The 27,966-nt window shown below is 39.2% G+C and overlaps 1 protein-coding gene across 3 annotated transcripts; it reads right to left on the minus strand.

The window, feature by feature from the left end:
• Window positions 1-644: 644 nt before the first annotated feature.
• LOC104444451 (CCR4-NOT transcription complex subunit 1) lies at window positions 645-27,858 on the minus strand. Of its 3 annotated transcripts, none has more exons than XM_010058125.3 (51): window positions 27,618-27,858; window positions 24,072-24,366; window positions 23,747-23,975; window positions 23,328-23,667; window positions 23,132-23,245; window positions 22,205-22,333; window positions 21,936-22,127; window positions 21,645-21,839; window positions 21,204-21,341; window positions 20,937-21,059; window positions 20,594-20,847; window positions 19,724-19,827; window positions 17,508-17,602; window positions 17,200-17,436; window positions 16,047-16,235; window positions 15,870-15,951; window positions 15,264-15,331; window positions 14,089-14,234; window positions 13,676-13,784; window positions 13,448-13,594; window positions 13,202-13,249; window positions 12,994-13,122; window positions 12,647-12,886; window positions 12,428-12,568; window positions 12,258-12,343; window positions 11,887-11,992; window positions 10,954-11,049; window positions 10,685-10,840; window positions 10,238-10,417; window positions 9,922-10,151; window positions 9,688-9,820; window positions 9,483-9,605; window positions 8,828-8,872; window positions 8,378-8,455; window positions 8,160-8,276; window positions 7,320-7,446; window positions 7,138-7,238; window positions 6,933-7,070; window positions 6,769-6,852; window positions 6,209-6,355; window positions 5,989-6,120; window positions 5,849-5,896; window positions 5,595-5,741; window positions 5,458-5,519; window positions 4,493-4,646; window positions 4,186-4,377; window positions 4,002-4,106; window positions 3,656-3,790; window positions 1,835-2,071; window positions 1,122-1,223; window positions 645-1,035 (listed from the first exon to the last, which is right to left on the minus strand). In XM_010058125.3, exons 1-51 carry the CDS (start codon window positions 27,714-27,716, stop codon window positions 886-888), a joined length of 7,254 nt encoding a protein of 2,417 aa, XP_010056427.1. In that variant the 5' UTR covers window positions 27,717-27,858; the 3' UTR covers window positions 645-885. The 3 variants fall into 3 exon arrangements, with proteins under 3 accessions (XP_010056427.1, XP_010056426.1, XP_010056425.1); XM_010058124.3 differs by having other exon boundaries at window positions 10,685-10,837; window positions 15,870-15,957; XM_010058123.3 differs by having other exon boundaries at window positions 15,870-15,957.
• Between the last annotated feature and the right edge of the window lie 108 nt (window positions 27,859-27,966).

The following is a 27,966-nucleotide window of genomic DNA, read 5'->3' on the forward strand; positions in this document are numbered from 1 at the left end:
CATGAGCCAGAAACTAAGAGCACATTTGCCCAGAAATGATTTTTCTTAATTCCATTCCTAAACATTTGAAGATATTCAATAAGTATCCAAAACTTTTATTCTCAAAATAAAAATATATTTGGTAAAACTCTCAAAACTTTTTGTTTCTTTTAATTTTTTAATACTTTTATTATTTTTCTCTTTTATCTCTTTTTTTCTTTTTCATTTTCTTCTTCTTCCTTGTGCAGGTCCGACAAGCTCGCCAGAAGCTCTCCTGACCACCATGAGCCTCGACCTCAAATTTAGACGAGCCTTGCCTGGGAGGCTCTACCAAGTGACACAACATCGGCCTCACCCTAACCTAGTGAGGCCCAACCTCATGCCGACTGGTGACGCCAAGCCTCCCCATGGCTTGACATCGCCGGGCCCAATGACACTCCAACGAGGTCACTGGCCCTCGTTTAGCCGATGACCAGCCAAAGAAGAAAAGGAAAGAAAAAAAAGGAAAAATTAGACTTCATTCTAAGAATTATTTCCAAGAACAAAAAGCAACTTCTTTTTACTTCTTCTCGAGTATAAAAAATTTACCTATTCATTTTTTTTTGTTCAAGGGAATAAAAGAATAGAATCACTTGTTGACGGGAGTGTTACCAAACAATCTTTAGCCAAAACAATCCCAACCAATTTCTTCACTTTGATCATCATGCGACATTGCAATAACCACGGTGCCAAAGGTCCCCATAGAAAAAAAATTGGCTCTGGAATTTTCTGAGTTTGAGTTTGTCCTACAATGTACAAAGGCCAACTACAATGTGCAAGTTTCGGCCAAAAAATTATAGACAGACAAGGTCTATACAGGAAACATTGAAGAAAAAGAAAAGGGAAACTACGGCCACAAAGTTACAGTCAGTGGGCGCTGTCGGATATCCAATTGGAGACCACGCTCTCGTCCACAGTTTTTGGACCCCCGCACGATCTTGCCACTGATTCAAAAAGCTTCTCGATCTCGGGAGCGCAGCGTATGAAGGATCGATTCCAAAAGTTGTATCGCGGATTCTGCAAATCGTAGATCCAACAATTTTAACGAAACCATGTAAATGGCAGGCATCTCACTACAGTAACATTTCCGAAACACGGTATACCTTGATGAGTTCGATAAAGGTTATAAGGAGACCCCAAGGATGAGGGCGGTTCACAATTAGTCGTTCGAACAACACTCTTGTAATCTGCTCTTGGACAATCTCCTGCTTTAACGCACCACGAAAAATAAATGGTAAGACTCGATATAAAACAAATTGTTTTGACCGCATGAGCCAACACCAATGAGAACCGCATGACCCAACATCAATAACCTCAGTAACATTAACGTTTTATACAGACAAAGACGGAAGCATTGAAAGCTGAAAGGAGAAAGCTAGCATAGAAATTACAGCACCTATGCTGTTGGTTGTAAGCAGCTATAGAGCTAGCATAGACCTATTTCGCAAATGAAAATTTACAAAATTTGGAACACAGCTTCCAAAAGTGAAATTCAAGATTGTGGCTAAAATCTCAGCAGTGTCAAAACTATCAAAGTATGGCAACTCAATACAAATTAAAATCCTTCAACCCCAGAAAGACAGCTATTAACTATATGCCAACTAAGCATCTACTTACCATGTGATTCTTTGCATTCTTAAGAACAATGTGTCAGTCCAATATATAACCAAACAACATGGAAGCTATGAGCTTCACTGTTTTCTTCTTGCTCAGAAATAACTCTTTGGAAACATCAAACATATTCTACCAACTACAATGACATTCTAACACACGTAACACCACCCAAAGTAAGGAAAATGGGTGGCAGCACAATTACCTGATTCGCTTCTGCAAATAAGTAGAGGAGGACAAAAGAGAAATAGTGTGTATGGGTATTTGGGTAACGTAGTTGATTAGCAATTGCATTCAGAAAAAGATAGCGTCCTTCAGTATCCAACTCCACTATCAGGGTCTGAAAAATATCCAGTGCTGCACTGATCAGGAAAACAGCCAACGAAGCAGGATTTACGGGTGTTTGTGCATGAGCTGTCCTCGACTGTAGCTGCTGAATGGCCTGAAATATAGATATAGAAGTGAACAGCCATATGTCACAGAGCAACTGAGAGAGCGCTTCTCAAAGAATCTAATGTTCGGAGTACGCATTTTAAAAACTGTTACCCACATAACTCCACTCTCCAGAGAGAAAATTGTACATATTCAATTGGGAGGATGAAGGAAACATTAAAAAACTAAATCAGACGTCGTTTTATCCCATAAGACTTTTCTGCCAAAATCTTTCTGCGTAATAGGGGAAAAAGTTAAATGATGTTTTATTCCTAAAATATAGAGATGTCTTCACCTCAACACCATAATGTTAGCCCTCCCATGTTTAAGACAGAGAAGACATAAAAGGAATAAACAAATTGCCAGTTCTATAAAAGAAAAAGACGAATAAATTTCACCCAAGATAACAAAGAACGGAACTATTCAATGTCAACTAATTAAATAGAATCATCAGAAAAAAGGGTGGTTTTAGTATCTGGAGAAAACAAGTTCTTCCACAGCATTTCCATTTAAAATGAAAACGAGCAGAGGAAACACTTCTGGCTGAACTTTAGAAACAAGATCAAAAATGGAAATGTGGGTATTCTATTTCCAATTTTTCATAGATAGAAACTCAATTGATTTTGATAGTTTCCAGGGTTTTCCTTTCGACCAAAACAGAGGACTAGCATAGGAGAAAGAAAAAGCCTCAACTCCGCCAATCTACAGCACCTTCACTCTCCCAATTCTCAGTTTGCATCCCTCTCTAGTCTCACGCTTCACCAAACACCAGACTCCAACAGCTAAACACCAATGACATTTGGGACTGCATCTTCTTAATTTATAATCCAAAAGCTTCATGGTGTTTTTTTATTTTCTTTTGGATCAAATCTTTTATGACTTCCAAGGAAGTTTCATTTGAACTACCAAACTGTAATTGAATAATAAGAAAAAGAATAAGCTACCAAAATTTTGAAGGGAATGCTAGAAAATAAGGATTTTTTTTTTCTCTTTTAGATCAAATCTTTTACAGCTTCCAAGGAAGTTTCATTTGAACTATTGAACTGTAATCGAATACTAAGAAAAAGAAAAGGCTACCAAAATTTAGGAAGGGAATGCTAGAAAATAAAATATGGTATAAGCGTCTGTCAGGCATAATTAGTGTGTCAATTAATCACTTGCAACAGTAAGGGGTGATTAATTTAACAAGTCTTACAAACTTTATTAGCCAATGAAGTAACGTGTACATGTAACTCTACTACCAAGAAATTACATGTTACGTAGCATGCTTATTCTTACTCTATACGCTTAGTTCTTTCAACAATAAGTATGAGCTGATAGCCAATAAATTAAAAAATACATGAGCTAGCATAAGAAGGTTGAAGCCTGACATAAAAATCAAATCAATGTGATGTAAACTGGTAACAAATTCATTAATCACAATTTTTATTCCCCTGGAAAATTCTCATTTTCATGAATGAAGCATGTTATAAAGGAAAGAGATAGCTCAGCACAACAGCTTAGACTAGAGATTGTTAGGGTGTCTCGAGAAACCAAGAGGCCCCCAAAACCCCCAAATAACAGGAAATCCACTCAATACCAGAAAGGAAGTTACCTGCATCCCGACATAAAGAACTAGAGAATTTATCAACGGCACATCATATCTGGTGCCAGAGACTGAGGCTTCACTTGGTGGAAGCAGTAATCTCTGTTTCAGTTCAGTCAAAAATGACGATCCTTGTGGCCTTGTCTGCTCAAAGTACACAAAAGTATGACAAGTTATATCATATGGGAGAAGGCACTGAAAAAGTTAAAAGAAAAAAAAAAAAAAAAGGTTCCATAGTCCATGTGAAATTTCCAATTCTCGTACTGTATGCTACGGAACAATTCCACCAAAAAAAAATCCTAAATCCTACTCTAGCAGGCGGGCCAGTATCAAAGAGGGAATCATGCATGTATACCTTAAGATACTCATCAATATCAGCCTTCATCTGCTTTAGTTTTACAGCAGCGTCAACTTCAGAAAGGATGCGAGGTGATTGAGTGATCTCCGCCAGCAAATCAATCTACAAATACAGAAGAGATCTTAGTTTTAATATCCATCACCTGCAATAAGAAGTCATGAGGAATATCAACAATAGAGACCTTTAAGTTGGGAGTAGATGGATCAGGAAGCCTCATATTGCGAGGAAATGCGCTAAGGATGATATTTCGCATTTGGATGCAGCTAGGGGGAATCACATCACAAAATGTAAAATGATAATCACAAAGGAACTCTGGAAAATCATGAAGCAGCACGAGCAGCACTCTAAGTGTTCCCTTATACAGAAAATGAACCTGTGCAAGTAAAGGGAAACAAGAATATTAGAACCGTTAATTGCCAATCAAGCATGTTAAATCTGAGAACCATAAAGATGACTAATTAAAAATGATAGAGAAAGATTTAGCCCACCGGCACACCAAGTTCAGCATTCCTCAAGAATGGTTCCATGTACTGAAACAAGTCAACCAGCAGGCGCTGGAAGTAAGGCCAACCTTTCTGAGAGTTCCCTGAGAGAATCTTTGGCATGAAACTCCTGTGACTAACCAGCTCGAGCCATGCAAAGCTGTAAAGTGCATGCAAGCATAGTCATAATCCACATGGAATTTATCCAGAAAAAAATGATCCACGCGAAAGTTATTCAGCAAACATTCAAAGAAACTCCACAAATCTCCAACACAAATGGGTAGATAATGACTCTTGATTCTTGGCACCAAAAACCATGAGCAAGTTATATGTTCTTTAACATGCCAATCCTTTTTGTTTACTGCCGGTAATTGCAACTCATCATGGAATCAGTTGCTAGTACGGGGGACAGTAACCTATGGGCACCGTGTTTTTTCAGCTTTTATTAGTAGGTGTTCATTCACTGGGCCAGCAGCTGTACAAGGGTGGTTGTTTGTGGCCAAAAGCAAGTAGTGGTCCTAGCCACATAGAAGTTTCTTGACCTGCACATAAGTGCAACCCAATGCAAGAAACTTTTGGATCACATCAATGCACGAAGCACAAGTTCTGGGTCAGTGCAAATTTGCCAAGTCATTGAAATAATCACTCATTTCAAAACCAAAAGCCCAAATGATACACCTGCACGTCAAAACTTGCAGCACATTCCACGATACACAATGATGCCATGACACAAAATCACTAGTTTTCGCCTCGACTAATCTAAGCACTATCCACTTACCACCCAACTAGGTTATTTATTCAATGGACCTAATTGCCTGACAGAATCATTTAATGTGTCCGTTAAAGACGCTTTGATGAAATTCTACAGAAAGCAACAATTGATGGTCTACATGCAATTAAGCCCCAAAAAAAAAAAAAAAATACACAGCGATTTCTCCATTTGCAAGCTTTGGAAGTGGTGTCATGCTAACCTGAACGCTGGAACTTTCAGAGGTTGCAAAGCATGGAATGCATTCGCAAATGCTGTCAAAATCTGAATCATGCACTAAATGTTAAGTCAATTAGGTCGGAGCATAATCCATCAAACAATACCCTTTGACAGGAGTACCTGAAAATGTGCACTATCAATAGCAGAATCTGCGGAATTGAAGTCTAGCAGCCAATTGATAAACAATCTGAAATACGGTCTTGGATTAAACGAAGCTTTCTTCTCCTCTGCATCTTTTTGGATATATCTGACAGTAACAGCCAGTATCTACAACAAAGCAGATCTTTTTATCATTCTAGCAAAAGGGCAGACAGAGAAAATTCGAATATTGTACATAATTATAAACTGCAGTTACATATATAAAAATGTCTCACCCGCGAAAAAAGTGCATGCTTGCTTGATCCTTGGTCCATGGGACAATACTTTCGAACAAATACAGGAAGAAATTTAAAAAAATACAATCAGTCAACCAAAACAAGAAATGGAAATACCATGACCGGGGAGCTTGAATTACCTTAACAGCTGAAAAGACAAGTTTTGCATATGTGTCAATTGCAAGGAATGAAAGATTTTGTAATGGCTGAGGTGACTGTGTAGTGTTTGAATTGATCACTTCAGTGGAGACGCAATGAGAAACAGCAATATGCTGACATTAGGAAATAAAAGCCAATGGTAAGAAAAGGGATTGCAACTCCATTATCAATACAATTTTTATGTAGTATTAAAATTGTCACCGTTAGAGCACGGAAAAACCGATCTGTCATGTCATCAACTTTAAGAAGTCCACTTTGATGCAACTGTAAGATGTAATGTGAACAAGCAGCATCATTTGAACCAGGAAGTTCACATATCCTGTACCATTCTCCAAAACGCAAAGATGCCTGCAGAACATTCAACAGCAAGTTTGTCAGAAATTGTCGGTGCATGTGCAAATTACTGAATGACTGGTGTAAGCCCAGCAAATTCAAACATTCTCCACTCCCAATAAATACACAATGCTTGAAGCCGGATTTTCCAGACACACCTAACACTGCTAGACCCAGTCAGATAATGATGTCTCCTTATCCAGGTACTAAAAATAAATACAGAAAGCTACAAAGGAAGCTGCTGGCTGCCCTCAATACCTTGAGTAAGGTTACATAGAGAAACAAGTAGCCTCCCTAGCTGATGACCTTTCTAACAGTATTTTCATTAGCTATGACTTCATATGAAAACAATACTTCATACCTACACCTCCAATCTTACTCCTGCTCAGTACAAAATTCAATTGGCAGGTGCATGATGATCCATTTACCTGCTCACTAAAGCCAGCAGGATCGGGCTCCACAATATCAACATTGTTGTAGTCATCTCTACCAATGGCGGTAGGGCCAGGAGCCTATTTCCACATAAAGAATGAGACAACAGGTTACAAGAGATCACAACAAGCAAAGATCTTATTATGGCAATTCCCCCAACCTTTTTGTCCTTCAATTGCTTGGTCTTATCCTCCTTTACAATAGTGACGCTAGCTAAAGCATTCGCATTAGCACCAGGATTCTTCAAAACCTCAACCAGCTGCTGTAATGACTCGGGCATTCCAGGCTTTGCCGCATGCTACAAAACAAGATTCATCAAAAAATAGGAAACATAAGACAGAAATTACTCACAAAGTGGAACAAACCTTTGCCAATGCTTCAACAAGACTATGGAGCTCAGAAACAACACTAGATTCTTCAACTGCTAGAGTTTGCAGAAGAGAAACAGCAAACTCTGTAGCCACCTCTGCAGATTTGAACATGGGCTGGTCAGTTGAAAATGCTACAGAATAGAACCCAAAATAAAATAAATCTTTGTGCTACGTACTATTCCTGCCCCCATCTATCAGCTTTGCCATATGAACATTGTACTCAGCAAGGTTTAGCAATTCACTGTGGATTAGTCCCAGAATGATATCTTTATTGAACTTCCGCTCCTCATCTGAGTATATTACCTACAACAAGACAACAATTAAGTAATTACCCTTGGCTTGAAGGTAGGGGTTCACCAACCATGCCAGTATTAGATTAATCAATGATAGACACATTATCTATGAAAAGCCAATACATAGAAGGTTAAGCCAAAAAAAAAAAAAAAAAGAAATTATCATCATACATCATAAAAAGAGTTGAACTGCATTAAACCAATTTAGAAAATAGATCATAGCCCTGGCCAATGGTCTATGTCAAAGTTAATTCTACACCCTTCCAAGTTTCCAATGCCAATTACTTCGTAGTGCTACATATTATAAAAATTGATCACAAGAAGATACAAATGTAAAAAATATGCTTTAACATTATTCAAATGTTCAACAGGGGAGTTTGATGCCGATGCAATCCTCCACGGAAAACCAAGCAAAGTTTGAAGCTTCACTAGGGATACTTTATGGAACAATACAAGCATCCCAAAGAACCAAAAGGCTAGAAATTACAGTCCGCAAATCACATGCTTTATTCATGGACAAAAGAAATTCTACTCTGCATAAAGTTGAACTACACACGGTAAGAAAGCAGAAGGAACATACGAGAAAAAGATAAAGCACACGAATCACATCATAGAAGCATTTCCAAGCTTGTATGATATTAAGGAAAACAATGTTGCACATTCAAAGTACTCCAAACTGCTGAAACTACCGAAAATTAACATAATTGAAACACGCATTCATACCCAGCTTGTAACCTCCTTAACCACGAGCTTACAAACATCTCTGATGGCAGCCAAAATTGCAAGATGAGCACTGACATGAAAGTTATTTGATGGGTTCTCATACAAACCCTTGAAAACCTGCATAGTATTTAGCATCAGCCAATGAGCAATATAGGAAGCAAAAGAAAGTTCAAAGGTAATACTGCGTATAAGAATACTCATTATAGAACATAAGGAACCTTTTGAGCTACTGCCAAAGCAGCCTCATCTCGACCTCTGCAGCGTAGTATGATCTCAGGAACTTCAGCAATTATTCTCTGAAACAAGTCACAATAACATCAGTGATTATTTCCTCTATCAAATATATGTCCACAAGACTAGTGCACAAATATTTCAATTGAATAGATGTAGAAAAACATACAACCAAGAGAAGCCACTTCCAAAATAAAGTGAAGAATAATTAACAAAGTAACAGAAACTACGTTTAACATACTGTCTAGCAGAGACATATCAGAGGGGAGCGCAAGACATATACAGAATAAACTCAGACCACATATCCCCACAGGAGGAGGAAACAATAGCAATTTAACATACCTCATGACACACCACGAGTTCCAAAAAAATATGGGAAAAATATGCAATGAACAAAAGAATACAATGAACACAAGGAGACAACAGAAGAATAATACCTGAACTTCTACATCTCTAGCATCATTAGTCATCAAATCTTCCAACTGGAATTAAAACAGACAATTGTTAAAGAGCCACAACAATGATACAGAAAAAATATGAATAACTTACAAGAAGTTAGGAGCAAAAGATCAGTAGATAGTTCTTCAGGTATTAAGAAAAGTGAGCGGGGTTTAAGAGCACCCTCACATACAAGAACCACTCCAACACCAACTAAATAGCAAAATTAACAAACACAAATAATTGACAATTATTATATGCAGGAAAAGGAACAGCATATCTGTCAACTCCCAAGACAAAAACCAAAACAGAAAATGAAGAAAATGATTTCTTTTATATGATGAAATCCATATTTTTCGACTAGACAGATGCGCAATCTTAACTTGAATAGTTTAGCAAAGGACATTAAGAAATCCATTAGTATGGAATCCAAGACAGCAAGATCATATCCAGTCCATATGGATACAGTTTACATTGATTTTAGTGATGGTTGTCCCTGAGAAGCCAGTTTTAAAGGAAAATCCAATGGATGGTTAAACTGCGTTCAGTTCCATGAAATGCTTCAAGAAAGTTCACCAAAGAAAAGGAAAAAAGAAAAAGAGAAGAGAAAAAGGAAGGGGGGGGCACAAACTTCAGAATGAAATTATTTAGAACCTTCTGTGCAACAATTTGGTATTTGTCTAATGCATCCCTCGGCTGCAATGAAGGTTCCGATATGCCGTTTCCAATGCGCTCAGAGGGCACAGGCGAGGGCAATGGCTGTGAAGGAGCAGTGTCCTTGCAAAGTTCAAGAAAGCACAGCTCAGCAACAGAACTTATCTGTGTTATAGAAGAATCAACACAAAAGTAGTAGTCTAACCTTCATGGCAGTGGAGGTTTCCACTGAATTCAATTCAGATACGGTAGCAGACAAAGGCAGTGAAGCGGTAACTGCATTTTTGTCAGAACTATGAGTAGCCCCATCCACTGTGCCAATATGAGTAGAGGACACACTGAAATCACAGAAAAACCGATTAGCCAGAAACCCAGAATCCCAAACTTCAATTTTAATGAAACCATGAATGGAAACCTTTCCAAAGAAAAAAGCAGGAACCTGAGAAATGGAGCTGAATTAGCCTCTATTCCTTCAGTAGGAAGATCCAATTGACGAGAAACTGTTTCAGCTCCTGAGTTAATGTAGGACGGAGCATAGCCAGATAGTTGTCCAGATACCAGATTAAGATTAATAGAAGGTAGAGAACCTCCGGATGAAGCTGAATGTCCCGAAGGCAGTGTATGTGAACTTTGATTCGAATGGTTTTGCCAAGGAAGCCTATCAAAGTCCTGCATGGAATAGTTGAAAAGAGAGGCTCAAAGAGGCATAATCTAACATCAAATCATGACTTCTCAAAACAGCCCAACAGTGATACCTCATAAACCCGTTGTTGAGAAAGGGACAAGTGACCGGGTTTGGGGCGAAGAGCCTCTGGGAGAATGCCCATTGAACCTTGACCAAATACAGTGGCTTCAAAAAATGCTGGAGTAACACCCTCCCTATGTTTCTTTAGGTTAAGTTGTTGAGATATTTCACCATCGATGGTTTGAATTGCCTACAAGAAAATACAGAACCCTCATCCGAGTGACAATTCAAAGGAGAGATCCAAAAGGCACTTATCTCAAACATGTTATGGACCATCAGCTATACAAATGAGGTTAAATATTTGGATCTACACTATGTACTGCCAACTCCCCATTATGTGCACCACCAGTAAATATCGTGCCAATCATCTTAAACTCAGATATCATCATTAAAAAAAGGAGCATACAGAGGGGAAGAAAACGACAAGTTATAAGCTAATAAGAACCGGATTTCTAACCTTATCAGCTGCAGCCCGTTCAATGACTGCACAGCCAAGGTCAAGATTATCATTGGTAGCCAGTTGAACAGCCTGGTCTAGAAGTTCAGCAGATAGATTCAAGCCCTGAAGCGAATTTTTTAGCTGATTTGATATTGAAGCACGCAAAGGTTCCTGCTGTCAAATGCCAGATCATAGAGGTCACTCCTTGGAGGAGAAAGTATTCAGCTCTTCTGAAAACCAAAAATGAGAATGTAAATACATTTAACTTCTACAATGAATAACATTACCTTGCATGTCACATGAGCTAGACTTCCAGCAAGGCTGGCAACCATTTTTCGCGCTGCTTTGTATATTCTTGTCTCATCTGACTCCAGAGCATAATCCTATCATCCCATCCAATAAGTGTGAGCCACAATAATTTTACTCAACACAGAAGAATTATTCCCAGCCAGAAATGACCAATTGGACAATGTGGACTGCCAAGTGCAAACATATCCCCAGCTCGAGCATCCTGCCATAACTAGAGCCTTTTCTGTTCTACTCACTAATAAGTTAAAATTCACAGGCCAAGGGATAGCACCCATACGAATTTCTTTCTATGTGAATCTAAAACTTAGAACCTGTGCTCATTAATTTTTCAGAAAATCGATCCTAGATTTCTAGTTTGTAAATGCCGAAAGATTTCTCTCTCCACTATTATTGAACAAACTGAAGGGATAGGCGATATAAACTGATGTGAGAACAAGATATATGTAGCATCAGGTGTAGAGTTTCTCCAAAAATGATGCAACATAGCACATGCAAATAGTAACGGCTTCAAAAAAGCAACAGGCAAGGCAATCAGGTGAACAGGCAATACCACTTAAATATATAGTAGTCAAAGGTAGACGCGTTACATGTGATTGATAGTAAACAAGTTCCTTTAATGATCTAAAACAGGTTAGACAAAATTAAGGCAAAGTCGGCTGTGACTGAAGAGTTGAGCCATGGTACTGGCCAAAATCAAAAGGGTAGAGCTATGGCAGGGATGTATTAAGAAAGGAATTATTATCATCTCCACATGAAAACTGTTTTGGCTGACATTTAGCCACTTTGGACAATTTTACCATTTCAAAAACACGCAGGGGAAACAATGAAAACACATCCAACATAGTACAAGGTCAAATTCATAGCAATAGATTAGACTGTGTTTTGAAAAAAGCAAAGCCTTAAAATAACACCTTTAAAACAAGTTCCTTTGTTGTTTGAGTTGCTATGGAAACGCTACGTTGCACAATCCCAGGTACTATCTCCTTGATAGCTCTGTCCATTGCTATTGGGACCACCCTGCAATATGCGCAAAATAATTTATTCAGCAATATTCAAAGATATACGTTTGGAAAATTACAGATTCATCTTTCCAGGAAGCTCATGAATGAATAGCTGGGTGGATGGTTCATATACACCGTTCATGTGCCTGAGTATGTGTGCATGTGCAGGCGCATAAAATATATTCACAATTTTCTTGAAAACAGGCGGTTGAAAACAGGCGGGGTTGAAAGAGACAAAATGTAATATTAAATGTGTGAAGGAATTAGAACAGCAACATTACCTCTGGAAATGCAAATGCAAGCCAAGACCAGTTAACTTTTGGTTGATTACAACATGAGTTCCAATGTTAAGAATTGGAGAAGGCAGCTGAAAACAACAGGAAACTGGACTTGTTAATAAGCATAAAAACAGTTATCATCCACAACTGAAATAGCAAACATACGCAGCCACCTGACTAACAGAGAATGAAGACTGGGACTGGGCAGCCTGTAAGAGTCCTTGAGCCGAGGGGAGTGGATCAGACAGACCCAAAGCTGCTAACTTCTCATCCTCGATCAGTGCACCAGATGATAGTTGAAGAGGAGCAGCAAACTGAAGATCCACATCATGTCATATTACAGCATATAAGTACCACTTCATGCCCCAACAAGACAATAATACTATGCATACCTGAGACAATAAGTGTGTATGTCCACTAGAATCAGGCGGACTTGCAATCTTCAGAGGTAATTCTACTTGATTTATTGGTGATATTATTCCAGATTTAACATCCGCAAGTATCTGTGGTTGGGTTGCGGCAACGTCTTTGTTTGAAAAATCAGGGTTTCCTTCAACTTCTCTTACACGATCCTTCAGAAGTGACGTAGGCGTCATGTCCTTCAAATCCACCCCAAGATTTTTGAACAGGACCTGTGATCAAAAGGTCTGTATAAGAAGAAATCTAACATTTTATATCAGGCAAGACAAAATGGAAGGAAAGATTTTTCCTGTCTTTGTCTAGCATGGTTTTCATGTACCTCAATATCAAATTTGAGGTTCATTTTCAAGTTCGGCATCAGATAAATTTCAGCCATTAATCCAAGAATCCCCATGGTCCATGGATTAGGTGGTTGGTACGCCAGACTGTTTTGGCAGGGTTCAAGAACCTGCAGAAAGAGTAGAATTAGCGATAAAAAGTCAAGGGCAGAGGTAATATCCACTAGTGGAGCAGATTTACAACCCTACCTTTGAAGTAAATGGGATAACTGCAATCATTTTACCCTTCTCATAAGCCTGCAAAATATAAGGATTTAAATAAACAAAAACTCAAATTCTTAATGGGTTGATTCTCATAATCGGATACAGGAAGAGACAAAAAAAAGACATTATGCAATTAAACAAAAGAATAAAGTGAAGAAAACAATGCATAAGACATTAAAAGGCAATGATGTTCACAATATACACAAAGAAATTTCCATGAAGTGCAAGCACCTCAATAATCAATGACTTTGGATCTATTTCACGAGCCCTTAAAACTTGATTCCTGCCGATGGTTAATTTCCCAAGCCAGCTACCCAAGTTCTTCAACAGTGAGCGCTCTTCTGAACTTGATTTTATGAGCTCAGATCCTAGAAGGACCTGGAAATTAAAAAAAATCCTGTGTCATCCCACTTGTAGTATCCATCAAATACAGAGCCAACCATATTAGTGGTAACAAACCTTGCAGTTCTCATAAGTTGCTTGAATAATCTCTTTATTTAAGGCCTTTGAATTGACTTTGTCCAAAAACTTCAAGTATAGGTCATGAAAATTTGGTTCAATGCTTGCTCTGCCAGGAAAATTAGCAAAAAGTAAGGCATGACTGACATAAGTGGAGCATCCCCTCATATTATCTCAGGATTACTACACATACAGATGTAACAAAAAGAGAGAGACAATGTCGGAAGACATTCATCCTTGAAATAAAAGGATTTTTTTTTAATTTCAGAATGGGGTGTGGAGGCATCTACGAGGAGCGGAATAGTAAGAATAGTGCATGTAACTAGACTTCCTCAGTATAAGAGTCAAGGTATGAAAATATACTGGTGCATACAAAAAATGCTTAAAAGTACAGCAGTTGTTTAAGTTTAAACCTTTTCATGACCATGTATTGTGCAAACCATGCGTAGAACTGCTCTTTAAAAATTTCAGTGAACTCTTTCGCTTTAGCTTCAATATTCGTCACTGAAATGTTGTTGATAATGAATGATATCTTGTCTTGAACTTCTGATGCCGGAGCCTGCATACATTAAGTAAACAAAAAGAAACAGATTTCAGGGACAAATGATCCTAATCACTAAGCAAAACCCATTAACTATGTACATAAATGAGAATCAGCAGTAACTCACATACACAGCCCAAGTAGATTCTGACAACCAGCACTCATATATTAAGTCATCATGAGATACAAGCCAGTGAGATCAACCAGAATAAAATACAACTGAAAACTAAACTGCTCACAACATACTCTGTACCACAGGCATACAAGATATTATGACCAGCAGACAAGTAGGTGCCCTAATATAAGCAAGGGACAGCTCAATCAGGTTGAGATCGCAAACACATTTCAAAACTAACCTGACTGAATGTTCTCTGATTTAGCACAGGGATCCAACAATTTTCATATACATATAAGAGATAATCCAAGGCAACAAACAAAATAGCTTGATGTAAGCCACAGTATATACTATTTGACCGCCACAGTGTATGCCATTTGACCGCCAAAATGTTGTAACATTAACTTCTAACACTAATCATAACGTTCCAACAACATTTATAGGACCATGTGTGCATGTCAAGGCCATGTTCCAAAGCAATGGCCATATTACAAAGTATCATGCTTTTCTACACAAAATAAATGCTGTTAAAGAAAGAATCTTCAGTATAACACACAGTAGTGAGTGACCTTCGCCATTGCCTCCAGACCTGATCTACCAACTGTTCAGACCATCAGGAACATATTCCCTCAACAGATCACAATTTTCAAATCGTATTCCACACAGAACACATCAGGTTCCATAAGTTTACTCGGAAGACATAACAAGACTATGAGAGGGAGTAACAGTTCCAGGAAAAAGGAGCATAAAATGATTTTGATTCACATGGTTTTCTGAGACTAAATAATCTCCCTCTTGTATGAGTGAAAATTAGATATTTTAACTTTTCGAGCATGCAATACTATGCTATCTTTGCCCACAAAAGCATTCCCAAGATTTCAGTTCTCGATATAATGATAAAGCAGTCTGGAAGATAGCGACCGGAGAAGTACCTCTATAGGAGTATCTCGTTTCTCAGCAGCAGCAATGAGGGTCTCAATGTTCAAAGCAGAGCCAAATCCTGCATCAAAATAAATCACACATTTAACATACTCATCAAGAGTTCAAAAAAATCCCTCAAATGTACATGGCCTTGTAGGTGATGGCAACAGCATAGATAAGGTGACTATTACCCTCATATATCTTTTCGTGCATTTTCCGTATAAACCAAGCTCAATGAGGAGGCACAAAATTTACTAGCCTATCAGAGAACAGTCGTATTCCATTTTATAGTGATGGTTCATTGACTTTCAATCAGAAGGATAAGCACAATGCAGTGTAATCGACAGACCATCTGGACATTTGTTTTCATCTGTTAACAAAACAAGGGCCTACATTTTATGAATACAGTTAAAAGGCACAATGTCAATAATCAATATCAACTTTGACTTCACAACATGTGATATTGTGCATCTCGATCCAATGGATCATTTCCATGTCAATTCTTGAACGAAGTACGATCATTTCCATGTCAATTCTTGAACGAAGCATTTGTACAAGAACATCAAGATATCAAACACAATAACACGTATGATTTACACAGGATAGTAGGAACCTACGGGCAGAAGCAGGAGCCCTGGGAGGACGAACAAAACCAGGTGATGAAGACAATGATACAGCAGTACTCACTGCATTCTGGCTCTGCAACTTACAAAAGCAATTCAGACTTAGATGTCAGTAATGGATATCAACAGAAGGAACGGTAAAATGCAGCCATGGCCTAGTAGCAAGTATACCCTGTGGATATTTGAAGATTCAACTAATGTGCTAGCTGGAGGTTTCCCTGGTGCAGGTACCACAGGTTTCACCTCCATTACTGAAGAGGCATGAATCTTATGCCTATCATCTAGGGATGCTTCCTGTCTCTGTTGAAGCTGGAATGACAAAGGAAGTTGCTGTCCAGCAAGAATGCCTGAAGCACTCGCCTGCAACATTAATCCAAGCCTTTGAGGACGAAATGGATAACTCAACAACGTGTCAAATAATGATAAGTTCATTAAACAAAAACATAATTTCAGAAGGAAGACACGAGCAAAAATAACTCCACCACAAAATAGACAAAGCTTTGACTATTTAGTCATGGAAGTTCAGACATTCTCCTCATTCAGCAACACGCTGATCACGTGGAACCAGCTTCAAGGGGCTCCAACAGACCGGTTCAGGATTTTATAGCACATCATCAAACTCTAGACAAAAAGGAAAGAAGGGAAAAAACATACTTTATGCTCTAACATAAGATGTCCTAACATAAAATTCAATGTGACCTTCTGGTGGACTGAAATGGCTTGATCACACCCCCCCCAAAAAAAAAAAACAAAAAACCAGAGAGAGAGAGAGAGGACATTGTCCACATACTTTACAATAGAAGCATCAGCAATCTCACAAGTATGCGAATAATCCCAATTGCATATGTCTGTATTCTTTCTGTGACCTCGAGCTCACATTGCAGTATCACAGTTTCCAATAAGGATGATACAGCCAGGTTTGTTTTTAGCAGGGAAAAAAGCAGAAGCAGGCAGAAACTTCAACAGGAATAAATGTGAAACATGCAACTAGAACGATGATTGGAAATCTTAAATCCAATGGCATTGGTTGAAGTCACTTAAAACAACTCCTGTAAAGGCAACAGTACCACCAAGAAGAAAAAAACCCACAGCGGTACATGCAGCATATCCCTGAGGAAAATAATGAAAACGTTGATCATGCCATTAGCTTAGGATGCCTGGAATAGGAGGCTTCCCATGCCACGGAGACATCTCAAATCAACTTCCAACATACAAACAAAACATTATTCCGATCTCCCCCTCCAGTCTAAAAAAAATTCAATTCTAATCCCAAAACAAATTATGTCATGCATGCAACATGCCAGAAGACAAACATTGTTCTGACCTCCATATTTGCAGCGCCACCTTGAGGTGGACCATGATGAACACTCGCAGGATTGTTGCCTCCATCAGGATCTGAATGACTTGATGATATTCGCGCAAGAGTTCGCTCAATAAAAGCAACAAGATCTGAGTGAGTGCCCCGAAGATGAGATATTTGTAGAATATGATTGCAATACTGTGGCCATTCTATTAATCGATCCACAAACTGCTCCAATGCCTTGGTTCCAAATACAAACATCTGCATGCAGCCAGGCACATCAGTACAGAAATAAATAAGTGGAACTATATGTCTCAAATAATAACACAAACCTTTGAATCTGGCGGCTTACGGAGCGCATCTAAAACACAACGCAGGGCAATCCCAAGTGACAGATGAGTTACAAGTTGGTGCTTAATGACAGAGCCTGGACAAGTTTTAGAATAGCAGTGTAAGGAAACAAATGAATAAGAAGAAAAGACAAGATTCTCAAAATTAAAAAAACTGAATGACAAACACCCAAACTACATACAAAAACTATAAGGACAGGTCAATTTACATCAAGTGTGCAACCATTATTTTTCTAGATTGACATAACAACAACAATTCCTACTTTCTGGACTGTTTAAAATCATGTCAAATACCAGCAGAGTTCCCAGCCACGAACAGATTATGTAGATAAAGCAGGGCTAACAGACAAACGCAAACAGATTATACAGTACATCTTACCAACTTCGTCATTAAGAAATAAGGAGGATCCCTCAGTAATTTCCAGTCCAAAGATCTCCAAAAATCATGTAAGCATATCAAAAATGTCACTATAACAGGTCACGTCATAATTCAGAAGATTCCACTTGTACTTATTTGAAGAACTTCTAGTTTGCTTAACAGTGGAATTTCTCAGTCTAATGTCCATATCTACTCAAATACCAAAACAGCAAAGTATACCCGCATTTCACAAGAATATCAAAGAAAGGGTTGACCAAGACCTTCTGAATTGGCAATACTTCTAAAGGCTTGCCTAACCTATCATGCTTTTTTACTATTCTGCCAATACTTTACTAGCTTCCAATCCTGCCCCTAAATATTAATTCCAGTTCCAATTCTACCCCAGTAATCCCACTGTCTGTACTCGGTTAATCTGGGCCATTCATTGTTAATCAGACAGCTAAAAAAGAGCAATCTCAAGGCCCCCGATGTGGCATTGACTGCTTCAAGTGGCAAACATATCGGCTATATGATGCACACATAATCAAATAAAGTGCCATATCAGCATAAGAAACAGAGAAAGGCATGACTAAGAACCTCAGCAGGGAGTTCGCACCAGGAACCAAACCATATCCTCTCATTCATCGTGAGAACTTGACAGAATTTATCCTCATATATTGTTTGATAATGCGGTTCAGTATTCTACTTTCCAAAGTTCTTTAATAATTTTAAAAGTAGTTGTACATTTTATCCATAACGTGAAATTTTGAAGCCATTCATAAAGTCAGTGCCACATCATTCCTATGTCATGTCAGCTGCCGCTGCCAGCATTTACCGCTCATGCTACCAGTCAGACAACTCGTGAAGGCAGGATTAATGTCATTCCAATTGAAGGCTTCTAAGCAATTAAGCAAGCCTTCTGTATTTTAGGAGAATACAACCCTTATATATAAATATATGCAACACAAGTGCTCCCATGTACATTAAGCAATTCCTAAATAGTAGGAGATAGTCATCAAAGAAATGCTTGACACCAGGGTACTATAAAACATAGGTAAGCATCTCTAGTCCTAAAATGGATTGCCAACAGCAATGATACCATATTCTTTTGTGCCAAAGAAAATTCCATATATTGGGGATCCTTTTCACAAGACAAATAGACAGACAGAGGATCTACATACACACAGATTCATGGATCAATGTATCTAGATCGAAAGAAAATACACAAATCACTTGATTGATATTTATTCACAAAAAATAAGAAAGAAATAATAGAACATAAATTATGGATCCTCTACTATCAACATAGCAACTAAGAATTCAATGAAGCAACAACTGGTACCATAAAAAAGTGGGAGTAGGGCCTTCCATGGCATCAGGTAACCATACATGAAGGGGGAATTGTGCCGGTTAGGGCAACAAACCTCCATCTCGTTCAAATTGTGTATACCCATATAACCATTAAGAAATGTAGAAGTTACTGAATCCAGGAAATTATTTTCCACGTAAGTAACCATAAAACGTAACTCTAAATTTACTGTATACACACACACACACACACACAAATTTTACACTTTAAGTACGTATGCAGGCTAAGACGGAAAATGTAAGTATGGCAAGCTAACTGTCAGGAGAGTGCATCATCTATTGGTCTCTATGCAAGAGATTTGGATATACCAAGCTCAATCATATAGTTCATATTATAGGTAAAAGAAATGACTACCGTAATAGTGTACAAAAACACATATCAGGCATTCAAAATGAGGAACAGGAATGCATCATGGCTTCTAAGGGAACATATAAGACAGCCATCAACAATAATTGCCACAATGACACTCACCAAAGAGTACTGCAGCAATTTTAAGTTGCATTTCTGGATACTTGGGAAAGAACTTATATTCCTCAAACAGGTTGGCAATCATGCATTCATAAATAGACTGCTCCCTGCAGTTATCAAAGTAGCTCAAATCAATATTCACAGCCAATATTTGAACATTACATGAAAAATTTCAAAAGAGGCTCACCCGCAATATTGTATCCATCTAATTATCAAAAACTCATAAAGCAACTGCAGGACTTTGGCCGCATTAATAAATATACCAAGAAACAATCAGCTTCATGCTTTTGCTTTCCTCACATTCTTGCGCATGCATCAAAGTGATAGCACTCAATGTTCACTCTCTAATGCTATTCAATCCTTAACAGCCCCATTATGGAAGAACTAATGGAGAGCACATAATAAGTTTAGATACACATAATATCAAATACGAAATAGCTTTTAGATTATTACAGGACGTTATGATTGCCAAGCCGTTCCTGACTGATATCCATTCGCGAGATAAATTGGTCTTAACAGGAAACACATCATATGATAATCGCTGACATCATAAAAGTCTTGGCCAGTGTCCGGTGAGATTCTTTTCTAACTAGGACCTGATCCAAATAAGTCGGTAACCAACTTAGCAGGTCTACATCATGTAGAACATGTAATTTTATCTTTCTATGACTAACTTTCATGCTTGACATGGTGGAAGAATAGCTGCATTCTTGATATGAATCAGGATGGCAAGCAGTAAAATTAGCACCATACACATTTGAATGATTTATGCTATTTCTTCCAAACTTGCTGTTTTTAAGTTTCACAACTTATTTGAGAAGATAAAGGTCCAATGGAAGTGGTGCATGATGACTAGACTCGACAACAGTATACCTTTTCACAGAAGATTCCTTGAACCGTGTCAGCATTTGAACCATGGCATCAATTGTTAACTGGCCAGAAAACATTTGCTGGAAATATGAATTAGCTTCTGCCTCTATATCCTCAGCATATTCCTCAGAGGATGCTGAATCTGCAGCCCCACCATTTTGAAGTCTCATAGATGAGGTTGTAAGTGCTATACGCAATCTCTCCAATTCCTCCAAATGTTGGTGGGATGAGTTCAAGCTTGCATGAGCCACAAGCGTCTGCAAAAATCATAGTAACATGATTGAATTTTACTCAGAGATAAATTTACACATAATTAACCCAGATGTCCGACAAGTGGCAACAGAACCTTGAAGAAGATAGGGATTGCATCCAGATAAAGATTCAAAAGACCGCCAGAACGCAGAGAGCCCTTGGCAGTAATATCCACTGATTCACCAGATTCCATAAGCTTCAGGAATTGAAGACACTCCTAGACAATTATAAATGCATCTCAGTAGGAACAATAGTAGCTCTTCAGAATTAAAATGAGAAATGAGAAATCAATTATAGCATCTCAGCATCACATTTTAGAACAATCACTACCACTTCACAGCCAGGGAAAACAAACTACTACCTCAAAGAAAATGTGCTTGTAAGTATTCAGATTATTGCTCAACCAATGTTCAAGGTCTATGAGTTCCTTTCGTGAAGCAAGGGCAGCCAGTCTGATGCCAAAGGAAGAAGGAACCATCTCTAGAACTTGAGAAAGTATCTGGCATCATTAGCAAGCCATGTATCAGTGCAATGGAGAAAAGAGCAAAAATTGGAACAAAAACAGGTTTCTCTGCTAGCACGAAAGAGAAAAGTAGTAAACAGAAAAGAATGAGCCCAATCAACTCAAAGACGTCTACATCTTTCCTACAATAAAGTTGGGATATATGGAACCACCTTCATATTGGTTAAAAAGGGCTCCACACATGCAAAATGAAGACAACAGTGTCGGGGTATCTGAGTGATACAATACATAAAAAAACCCTAAAGAGTAGATCCATAAAAACTACCGGCTGTATCTCACCTTAAGCTCTTCGCAGATGTCCAGTATTCTAGTCATGCAGTCTGGATCAAGACTCGCAGCATCAACAAACCCCCTCAACACAAGAATTGGGTTAACGTGCCAGAGGTAAAGTATCATACCAACACCCCCGGCATTTTTCATTATCATGGGAAACACAGCAAGGGAGACTTCAGACTGCAGGAGATTATATACAGTCTGCAAGCACAAGAATACATAGATTAATATTCAGGGAAGATTATATCAAGACAAATGATGAAACTTGTCAATGCACTGCCAATGAAGAAGGGGTACATTAATATGTGCCATTGCGAGAAGCAAAACTTCTGGACAGTATTTAAGAGGGTATTCAAGCATTGCACGAACAGATCCAGCATAACCAGCTTCAGCAATTTGACACAACACATCTAAGAGGTCAAGGCACAACCAAGCATGGTTCGGATGTCCAGGCTGGAGCTTATGACCATTCATCGCATCAACATAAGCCTACACAGAATATTTTACAATATAATTAGAACCAAATAAACAAGAAGGGGAAGAATTACAAGTTCTATAGCACATACCAGCTGCCTCCCAGAATGAGCAAAGGTAAATACTTCAGGAGGAGCTGACACAGCATATTTTAAGAATGATATCTGGCCCTCAATATTCTTCCAGACAGACCCGCATATGGCCTTCAGAGGAAAAGGATCCTGCACAACCCAAGTTTAAGATTCCGTAAACTTCAGGAGATATATTGCTAGAGCTCCCAATAGACTTCCATGTCTAGGCAAAGGCCTTGTTTGGTTCAGTATTTGGAATGCTCTTTGGGGCTCTAAAGGGGTTTGGCCAAATGTTGTGGTGTCTGGTTCAATTTTTTGAGGACTTTAGGGAGATGCAATTGCATCTCTAGGGGGCTTCAAAGGCCTTTGGGGGAATGGATGGGTAGAGGTCCATTGGGAAGTTGCATTTTTGGAATGCAACTTCTGATACTGTTCTATCACTGTTCATCTCTCCAGTGGAGAAGCCGATCGAAGGCCTACAACCGCCGACCAAGGGGTCGCGCGCGCCAACGATCACCAGCCAAGGGTCACCCGACCTTGGCAACCGTCGCCGGACCTCAGGCAACGCCTGGGTCGCACGACCCCAGGCAACAGTTGCCGGGGTCACACAACCCCAGGCGGCCAGATCTGGCCATCTAGCGGTCCAATGGCCGGACTTCAAAAAAGAAAATAGTTTTTTTTTTTGTTTTTTTAATTTAATATAAGTTATTTACAAATGCAAATTTTACCAAATGGTATTTTGGCCAAAGTTGTATCTCAATGCAAATTTTACCAAACGGTATTTTGGCCAAAGTTGTATCTCAATGCAAATTTTACCAAACGATATTTGCATTTCGGAAAACCCCCTTCACCCAAAGGTATTTGCATTTTGGCAAATGCATTCCCCAAAAGCTGAACCAAACGGGCCCAAAATAACTTTCAAAAACCAGCCAAGACATGCAAACACACCTGACAAGCACATCGATAAATAGACATGAAGAAAGAAAATGCTTCCTCATTAGGCAAGTAGAATCCTTCATGATCCAGGCTTTCGATTACTGATGCCCAATTGATTCCAGGCGCCTGTATTCAAATATGTGATTCTTAGTATGCGCTGTACACTTACCATCAAAGCCTAAGATTGAATGAGAAATGTCGAACTCACAAGCTGCTTGATTGAATCTACAAGAACATCAATGTTCCAAGAGCTTGGAGATGGAAGATCAGACCAACTGCCGTTGCCAAGTGCCATAGCAAAACTCGAAGCTGTGCTATGATTATCTTCAAGGCCAATACAAGTACGGGCGATAGTACCAATTATTCTAGAGAGCGTGACTTCAGTTAGTGGAGAAAACAGAGATAAGGTCTCTTTACACTGCAAGTCATTAACCGTGCAACCATAACCTAACTCCCTCATGACATCGCCCATGCCAATCTCCTTCTCCATTTCTGCCAAGATAGCATCAAAATCATCTTCTTTGCAATCATACAGTAGATCCAAGCTCCTGCAGCAGAAAAATATTAAGCGGGACAAAACATTTTAGTTCAACAAAATCAAGGCAACGAGTTGAGCATAACTGGCACCTCATTGTATTGACATCACGCAATTCATCCGAAAGCAAAGGGGTTAAAATGAATGAGGCAACATCTTTAGGCTGCACCAAAGACAACATCTGCATGAAAGAATCTACATGCTGGCGCAGGTCATCCGAGCGCTGAAGGAACAGTATAATTCCCTGGATCTGCTCAGCAGCTTTCAAAGGAGCAGGATTTGCAGACAATTCTTCAATCTGAGCCATACAAAAGTTCTTCCCTGGGAATTATGTCAAAATTGTGCTATTGTTCAGCAACAAAAACATCGCATTAAAGGAAAACTAATAAAGACCACTCATTTAAGAATAAAACTTACCACACTTCCTGATTTCAAGATTTTCAGAGCTTGACAAAGCAAGACCAATGCTAATTTTTTCACACAGGGATAAGCATAATGTATCAGAAAGATTCTCCAGAAAATCTTCACTCAGCACTCCACTTTTTAATGAGAGACAAAAGACCGTGCTAAAGTTTGGCTTCTCCAAGATGTACTTGAAAATTGACACTAAAGCAGCTTTAACATGCGAGTTCAACTCTGCCCAGTGAAGATTCAGGTAGTCCAGGCAGGTTTGGAGCAGCAAAATGCTTCCTTCAACGCCATAGCCAAGAAACTGCATGGAGGACAAAAATGGTGTCAGAAAGAAATTATGCATGCAAAAAGCCAACAAATTAGTGACGCTTCCCTGTCTGAAGCAGGATGAAGACTTAATGACCATCTTGATGACAGCTGTTATCACTATTATAATTCACGAATGGTTAAATGAGATAATTTGGCTCATTTGGCAAGAAAGAAACAGGAAAGCCTTTAAAAGAGAAGACTCCTCTTCAGACTCTTTTAGAGCTGAGTGGTTATGCACCCTTCACTTTTGGCATAGTGGACAAGTTCAATATCATTTTTTTATGGGTAAAAAAGATGAACTATAGGGCACTAGAAGTGCAAACCCATAAAACAAAGAGCTCAAAAGCTACAGCCATATGCAAAAGAGCTCTCAAAAACAAAAGGGAGCTCAATTGCAGGACAGATCATCAACTATATCAACCAAGGCATTTACATCCATATGCAAGTTTCCACTCTACCAAGTGTATTAGTTTAAGCCAATTTCCAAAAAAATCAGAAATGGAAGATTACTCTCCATCAAAAGCAATCTCGTTCCACTCCTCCAAATCAACCAAAAGACAGAGAGAGTAATCTAGGCAATTTTTCTTTTCTTGTTGGACCAGCCAAGCCCAAAGTTCTGTATTATAGAACCTCCAGTAACCCAAGCTAATCTAGTGCAAGCACAGAAAGCAGTCCAAACCATACTCGTCCAAGGGCAATGAAGAAAGAGATGCCACACAGTATCAGCGTCCTTTAACCAGTACTTTGCCTCTCTGTTGTAGGTCATCTAAAGTAAAGATTCACTGCAAAATTGCTTCTCAAGCAAAAGAAGAAAAGAAACTCTTTTCGGAACCCTCACTTTTCAAACTGCTTTCCCACTCCAGTCTACCACCAACAACCTCTCTTTGTAGCAGCTTGTAGTAAGACTTTCTAATAGATTCCATCTCTTCCATTGGTCCACGCTAAAACATCCTCAGAATTAAGAAAAATCATACAAAACATTAAAAAAGAAAAGGCAAAAGCTCCAAACTCCAATCTTGAGCTTGCCTCATGAAATTGATATGGGATCACACCATCATTTAAACAGTAACAATTTTGCTCCCAGCGATGTCAAACAGATTCGAACCAATCTTTTAATGCTGCGTCTCCACACCAAATGTCAAGCCAAAACTGTATCCGATTTCTGGTACCTAGTTTAAGCGAAGCAAGAAGAAGGAATGCAATCCATTCAACGTGTTGCAACTGCTACTTCCCGTTAAAGATGTTAATTTTCGACACTAAACAGCCAAAGCCATTTACTGAGAGGAGCTTTCTTGAAAAACAAGGGGGCTCAATGGCTAAACCACCCTCGCTTGTCTGCCAGCTTTCCAATCTACCCAACAGAACTTCAAGCCTCCTTGGTGGAAAAGTTCAATATCATACTTATAGCTTACTGGAATGATAGAAATGGTATTTTGTTCCTAAATTTTGTACATGGGATACATCCCTTTAAAGTTGTTTAAGTTGTTTGTAAAGGGCGGTACCCCTTGGTAACTTAATATAATTTGTTTGACCTTCAAAGGAAAGAAGGGGGAACAAGAGGATGAATTTTCGACTTCAAAAATGTTTAACTTTTCCCTATCACTGAAGTCACCCCAAAACCTTTTCAATTTTTTAAATTAAAATGTCTGGTGGGGAATTCTCACGTAGCTTATTTGGTCAGCATAAAGCCAAACCAAACAGCCTGTACTTGTATCATCCTATGCTAAAGCAAACGGGACATTCACTTTGACTACCCGGAATATGGCAACGTACTGAGATGTCTTTGATTCTATGGAATATTCCTTGAAAGAACTACCCAAGGAAAGAATGGATAAACTCTCATCTGCTAAGAGGAAGAACTATTCCAAACACTAGTTATTACTGAAAATAAACACTCGCTGTTATACAATTACTGAGGCAACATGCTAAACACATCACCAGAGATGCACGCAAGAATTCATTTTAGCATGACAAATGGGTGCTATCTACTCTGTTTTTTTTTTTTTTTTTTTTACCTTGAGAATGTTATTACATGCTTCTGGTTAAGAAATGAAGTATTGATTGCAGAAGTTATAAATAATAATAGATGGTTTCCAAGATACTCTAGATGCTGTCAGCTGGAGGCCATTGAGGCTGATTACAGGGACTTTATCCTGATCAACTCCCGTAGGATGCAGTTAAGACGTTCCGCTTCTATTAATGGCAGAAACTCTACTCCTGCTAATTCAGAATTGTTGAAAAATAGAGGAACTACAATTTATTGGATAATGTTAATTTGGTTCGCTATGGTCGGGGTTAGGTTGTCTCACGAACAGAAAGAGGTCATTGGATTACCATGAGATGTCAAGAGGAAGACAAGTTTCACACCAAGACCTCTTCAATCTTACTGAGTTCGCACCACTAACCAAGCCTTAGTTTACCTCAGGTAATGGAAGTCATCCAACGATCCATCCTCTATAGATGAAAAAACAAACTGCAGCACGTTGTTTCGGATAGAGAGCTCATAAGGAACGTTACTACTTCATCTTAGGGCCGCTTATTAACGAAATCGCGTCGATGCTAGACGAGAAACCGAGCCTGGCAACCTCGGAACAAACACCGTCTCATGTTCTTTAAATTTTTCCTCCTCATATTTTCCGTTTTGCTCTGGCGACAATCACGTATACCAGAATTCCCAATCAATCTTCAGCATCACCCAATCCAGCGAGCCATAAAACCCACACACCATACTCCCACGAGAACTCAGCGACAAAACAAGTGTTCTCAAGGGAAGGAAAAGAGAGAGAGAGAACATCAGAGTGATAATCCTATAAACAACAATCCAGTAAAAAGAAGTCGACCAACATTCGATCGACAAGCCGCCAATAGTTAGGGTTCTTCCACCAAAAAAACCCAACCTGACAGACAGGTACAAACCCCAACCCCCCAAAAAAAAAAAAAAAAACAGAAGAAAGGGCAGACGAGAATCAAAGCGATGTTCGAATGTAAACTCACAGAAGGAGCTTAACCTAAACTGCTCCAATCATCACCACCAAAAGGAAAAAGAACAGAAAAAACCAGTGCAGGAGGCGGAGAAGCAAGCTAGGGTTACAAACCCCAATCAGCACAGACGCCAATGCTACTCCCGAAATCGCGCGCGCGCCTCGAGAGACGAGGACAGCGACAGGCTTTTCGCACGGGCAGCGACTAGGTCCGTTATAGAGAGAGACCGAGAGAGAGAGAGAGAGAGAGAAAGGACGAGACCTGGTAGAGCTCGCGGAGGACGGAGTCGAGGTTGGATTCGTCGACGCTCTCGAGCAGGAAGCGAATCTGCTTCGACACGATGTCCGAGAACTTCAGCATGGTCGGAGCGCCGATCGGGAGCCGCCTAGGGTTTCGCGCAGAGAGATTTGGGGGCGAGATGATGGAGGAGGAGGAGGAGGAGGAGGAGGACAGGGAAGAAGAAGGATGAAGAAGATGATGAGAAGAGTGAAAAGGGACTTCCCGATTGCGTCTGTCGAGAAAGAGCGGCGAAATAGAGAGAGAGAGAGTCGCGTCAGTGGAGGAAACCGGGCGGGTGACGGGCCGGGTCGCTTTGGCTCCGCGACCGCCG

This window comes from Eucalyptus grandis, chromosome 5, assembly GCF_016545825.1.
Source record: "Eucalyptus grandis isolate ANBG69807.140 chromosome 5, ASM1654582v1, whole genome shotgun sequence".
In the NCBI taxonomy this organism is placed as follows: Eukaryota; Viridiplantae; Streptophyta; class Magnoliopsida; order Myrtales; family Myrtaceae; genus Eucalyptus; species Eucalyptus grandis.